Consider the following 6209-nt stretch of genomic DNA (forward strand, 5'->3'; position numbering starts at 1 on the left):
ATGAAATGTTTACAACCTACACTTGCTTAAATACATCACAAATCACAAACATAATGATTAATACATCATAACACACCAACTAAGCCACACTAGTAAAGGTACTTTACACATATCATACATGTGGAAATGAATCACTCAACATAGGCAAAAGTGTGCCAACAATAAAGCAAAATACCAAATTAATTAAAAGCAAATGAATGAAGATGGACACTTTGAGTTGGCACCAATATTTTAACACTCCCCCTTTGGTGCAAACTCCCGATCAACAATCCCTAACGCCTCTCGAAATTCTATGAACTTGGCCTTCATTAGAGCTTTAGTAAAGATATCGGCTACTTGAGCATTCGTCCTTACATTTGCTAGCTCGGTCTCCCCGCTTAGAACCTTTTCACGAATAAAATGATATCTCATTTCAATATGCTTAGTACCAGCATGAAAAATTGGATTCGAAGCAAGCTTGATTGCACTTTCTTTGTCACATCTCAGTTTGACAACATAATCTACTTTTTCAAGTATGTCACCAATCAACCTTCTTAACCAAGTACATTCTTGAGCCGCCATTGTTGCAGCTATGTATTCCGCTTCCGTGCTAGACAAAGCAACAACATCTTGCTTCTTGCTACACCATGAAATAACCGCGGAACCTATGTTAAAACAGTAACCCGAAGTTGAATGGCGATCATTTGCGTCTCCCATCCAATCTGGATCCACGAAACCATTTAACAAAACATTATCACACTTCTTATACCACAAGCCATGACCTATTGATCCTTTCACATAACGAATTATCCTTTTTGCTGCATCAAGATGAACATTAGTTGGACATTGCATAAATTGTGAAACAATGTCAACCGAGTAAGCAATTTCCGGCCTTGTGATAGTTAGATAAATCAAACTTCCAACCATTTGTCGGAACAACTTCACATCCTTGAGCTCTTTTCCTTGATCTTTCTTCATTTTGAGGTTTGGTTCCATTGGAGTAGTCATAGGCTTTGACTCCCCCATGTTGAAACGTTCCAAGAGACTTCTTGTATAATCCCTTTGAGAGATAAAATACCCGTTTTCTAATTTATCAACTTCCAAGCCAAAAAAACATCCAATCTCCCCCAGATTCTTCATTTCAAAACGAACCAAAAGATCATCACGTAAACGAGAGATTTCTGACTCGTTTCCTCTGGTGATAATCATGTCATGAACATATAATAACACCAAAACATGGAAACCTGATTCTTTCTTTACAAACAAACTAGAATCCGCATCAGAAATCTTAAAACCACAAAAGATAAGGTATTGTGCAACCTTACCATACCAAGCTCTCAGAGCTTGTTTCAAGCCATAAAGAGCTTTCTTCAACCGGCACACATATTCTGGAAATTGATTTGAAATGAACCCAATAGGTTGTTCCATGAACACCTCACGATCAAGCTCTCCATAGAGAAAAGCATTCTTCACATCAAGTTGCCACAATTTCCACCCTTTGTAAGCAGCTAGTGAGATTATTGTTCTCACCGTTACCATTTTAGCAACGGGGCTAAAAGTTTCCTCATAATCAAGCCCATAACTTTGACAAAAGCCACGAACCACCAACCAGGCCTTGAACCTATTAAAGGTTCCATCCGAGTTCTTCTTCAAACGGTAGACCCATTTGCAAGTAACCGGTTTACATGCTTCCGGTTTCTTGACAAGCTCCCAAGTTTCATTCTTTTCCAATGCATCAATCTCCTCTTGCATTGCTTTTCTTCAATCCGGAGAATCTTTAGCTTCTTCATAACATGTTGGTTCTTCGGTTAAGACACCTGAAAATAAATAAGTTGTGACTGTGTTCACCTCATAGTCACTTAGATGTTTTGGTTGTCTCTTTTCTCTTGTTGACCTTCTAACTTGAGTTTGTACTTCTTCACTAGGTGCCTCTTCTTGAGTTTGAGAACCACCATCATTCTCACTTTCTTCTTGAGTATCAATACTAGGAAACATAAATTTGTAATCTCTATTTTCTTCACCATTTTTGTTTGATTCAAAAAATTGAGAAGACACTTCATCAAATACCACATCTCTTGAAGTGGTAAACTTCTTTGTTTCTTGATCCATACACCTCCAACCTTTCCTGTGAGTATCATAACCAACAAAAATACACTTTCGAGCTTTTGGGTCAAGTTTGGTTCGATTAGCTTAAGGAACATGAACATAACAAATAGAACCAAACACCCTAAAATAGCTTACATTTGGCTTTTGACCATAAGCTAGCTCAAAAGATGATTTTTGCGTACCTGGCCAAGATGGTAACCGATTAGACACATGACAAGCACATTGAAGTGCTTCCGCCCATAGCTCCCTAGGCAACCCTTTGTCATGTAACAAAGATAAGCATATTGAAACAAGGTAAGCAATCTTTCTTTCTGAAACCCCATTTTGTTGTGGAGTATCCGGACAAGTCATTTGGCGAGAAATACCATTTATTTTACAATAAGTAAAGAAATCATTTGACATGAATTCTCCACCATTATCACTCCTAAGAGCTTTTACCTTTCTCCCAAATTCGAATTCGACCGCTTCTTTGAATTCTATGAACTTTGATATGGCTTCACTCTTCTCCTTTAAAAACTTCACCCAAGTATACCTAGAATAGTCATCAATTAACACCATGACATAGCAATGACCGCTATAACTTGGTGTTCTTGTTGGCCCCATCAAATCCGTATGAATCAAGTCAAGTAAACCTTGTTTTCGGTTTGTTGACTTCTTATATGGAAGCCGGTGCGACTTTCCATATTGACATCCTTGGCATATCACCTCTTCACGAACATTCTTGAGTTTAGGAATTCCATCAACTAGCTTATGTGAGAATATCTTTTGCAATATTTGATATCCCACATGGCCTAGTCTTGCATGCCAAATAGCTCCGTTGTCGGTTTGACTTATTTTCTTCACATAAGCTTCACCTGCAGACAACACAAATAAAGAACCTTTCTTTTCTCCCGTGAAAAGAACATTACCCACAATCTCCTTAACATTCTCAAGGACTTTCACATTCGTTGGACCAAAAAGAACATACTTCCCGGATTCGGTAATTTGAGGTACTGACACTAAGTTCTTGGTCAATTTAGGAACAAGATAAACATCTTCCAAAGTAAATGTATCATTATTAATGTAGTGACCCGAACTTTTCCATGTTTATATATATTAATTGAGATTGATATTTACATGATTAAATGTTTCCAACATGTTAAGCAATCAAACTTGTTAAGACTTGATTAATTGAAATATGTTTCATATAGACAATTGACCACCCAAGTTGACCGGTGATTCACGAACGTTAAAACTTGTAAAAACTATATGATGACATATATATGGATATATATATATATATAGTTAACATGATACTATGATAAGTAAACATATCATTAAGTATATTAACAATGAACTACATATGTAAAAACAAGACTACTAACTTAATGATTTTTAAACGAGACATATATGTAACGATTATCGTTGTAAAGACATTTAATGTATATATATCATATTAAGAGATATTCATACATGATAATATCATGATAATATAATAATTTAAAATCTCATTTGATATTATAAACATTGGGTTAACAACATTTAACAAGATCGTTAACCTAAAGGTTTCAAAACAACACTTACATGTAACGACTAACGATGATTTAACGACTCAGTTAAAATGTATATACATGTAGTGTTTTAATATGTATTTATACACTTTGGAAAGACTTCAATATACTTATCAAAATACTTCTACTTAACAAAAATGCTTACAATTACATCCTCGTTCAGTTTCATCAACAATTCTACTCGTATGCACCCGTATTCGTACTCGTACAATACACAGCTTTTAGATGTATGTACTATTGGTATATACACTCCAATGATCAGCTCTTAGCAGCCCATGTGAGTCGCCTAACACATGTGGGAACCATCATTTGGCAACTAGCAAGAAATATCTCATAAAATTACAAAAATATGAGTAATCATTCATGACTTATTTATATGAAAATAAAATTACATATCCTTTATATCTAATCCATACACCAACGACCAAAAATACCTACAAACACTTTCATTCTTCAATTTTCTTCATCTAATTGATCTCTCTCAAGTTCTATCTTCAAGTTCTAAGTGTTCTTCATAAATTCTACAAGTTCTAGTTACATAAAATCAAGAATACTTTCAAGTTTGCTAGCTCACTTCCAATCTTGTAGGGTGATCATCCAACCTCAAGAAATCTTTGTTTCTTACAGTAGGTTATCATTCTAATACAAGGTAATAATCATATTCAAACTTTGGTTCAATTTCTATAACTATAACAATCTTATTTCAAGTGATGATCTTACTTGAACTTGTTTTCGTGTCATGATTCTGCTTCAAGAACTTCGAGCCATCCAAGGATCCGTTGAAGCTAGATCCATTTTTCTCTTTTCCAGTAGGTTTATCCAAGGAACTTAAGGTAGTAATGATATTCATAACATCATTCGATTCATACATATAAAGCTATCTTATTCGAAGGTTTAAACTTGTAATCACTAGAACATAGTTTAGTTAATTCTAAACTTGTTCGCAAACAAAAGTTAATCCTTCTAACTTGACTTTTAAAATCAACTAAACACATGTTCTATATCTATATGATATGCTAACTTAATGATTTAAAACCTGGAAACACGAAAAACACCGTAAAACCGGATTTACGCCGTCGTAGTAACACCGCGGGCTGTTTTGGGTTAGTTAATTAAAAACTATGATAACCTTTGATTTAAAAGTTGTTATTCTGAGAAAATGATTTTTATTATGAACATGAAACTATATCCAAAAATTATGGTTAAACTCAAAGTGGAAGTATGTTTTCTAAAATGGTCATCTAGACGTCGTTCTTTTGACTGAAATGACTACCTTTACAAAAACGACTTGTAACTTATTTTTCTGACTATAAACCTATAATTTTTCTGTTTAGATTCATAAAATAGAGTTCAATATGAAACCATATCAATTTGATTCACTCAAAACGGGTTTAAAATGAAGAAGTTATGGGTAAAACAAGATTGGATAATTTTTCTCATTTTAGCTACGTGAAAATTGGTAACAAATCTATTCCAACCATAACTTAATCAACTTGTATTGTATATTATGTAATCTTGAGATACCATAGACACGTATACAATGTTTCGACCTATCATGTTGACACATCTATATATATTTTGGAACAACCATAAACACTCTATATGTGAATGTTGGAGTTAGCTATACAGGGTTGAGGTTGATTCCAAAATATATATAGTTTGAGTTGTGATCAATACTGAGATACGTATACACTGGTTCGTGGATTGATTCAAGATAATATTTATCGATTTATTTCTGTACATCTAACTGTAGACAACTAGTTGTAGGTTACTAACGAGGACAGCTGACTTAATAAACTTAAAACATCAAAATATATTAAAAGTGTTGTAAATATATTTTGAACATACTTTGATATATATGTATATATTGTTATAGGTTCGTGAATCAACCAGTGGCCAAGTCTTACTTCCCGACGAAGTAAAAATCTGTGAAAGTGAGTTATAGTCCCACTTTTAAAATCTAATATTTTTGGGATGAGAATACATGCAGGTTTTATAAATGATTTACAAAATAGACACAAGTACGTGAAACTACATTCTATGGTTGAATTATCGAAATCGAATATGCCCCTTTTTATTAAGTCTGGTAATCTAAGAATTAGGGAACAGACACCCTAATTAACGCGAATCCTAAAGATAGATCTATTGGGCCTAACAAACCCCATCCAAAGTACCGGATGCTTTAGTACTTCGAAATTTATATCATATCCGAAGGGTGTCCCGGAATGATGGGGATATTCTTATATATGCATCTTGTTAATGTCGGTTACCAGGTGTTCACCATATGAATGATTTTTATCTCTATGTATGGGATGTGTATTGAAATATGATACTTGTGGTCTATTATTATGATTTGATATATATAGGTTAAACCTATAACTCACCAACATTTTTGTTGACGTTTTAAGCATGTTTATTCTCAGGTGATTATTAAGAGCTTCCGCTGTCGCATACTTAAATAAGGACGAGATTTGGAGTCCATGCTTGTATGATATTGTGTAAAAACTGCATTTAAGAAACTTATTTTGTTGTAACATATTTGTATTGTAAACCATTATGTAATGGTCGTGTGTA

At 34.1% G+C, this 6209-nt stretch overlaps 1 protein-coding gene across 1 annotated transcript; it reads right to left on the minus strand.

Moving 5' to 3' along the window:
• Positions 1–231: 231 nt before the first annotated feature.
• Positions 232–1731, minus strand: LOC139871103 (uncharacterized mitochondrial protein AtMg00810-like). Its single transcript, XM_071858844.1, has 2 exons — positions 1589–1731; positions 232–1246 (listed from the first exon to the last, which is right to left on the minus strand). Exons 1-2 carry the CDS (start codon positions 1729–1731, stop codon positions 232–234), a joined length of 1158 nt encoding a protein of 385 aa, XP_071714945.1.
• Positions 1732–6209: the final 4478 nt, after the last annotated feature.

Source organism: Rutidosis leptorrhynchoides, chromosome 10, assembly GCF_046630445.1.
Source record: "Rutidosis leptorrhynchoides isolate AG116_Rl617_1_P2 chromosome 10, CSIRO_AGI_Rlap_v1, whole genome shotgun sequence".
Classification (NCBI taxonomy): domain Eukaryota; kingdom Viridiplantae; phylum Streptophyta; class Magnoliopsida; order Asterales; family Asteraceae; genus Rutidosis; species Rutidosis leptorrhynchoides.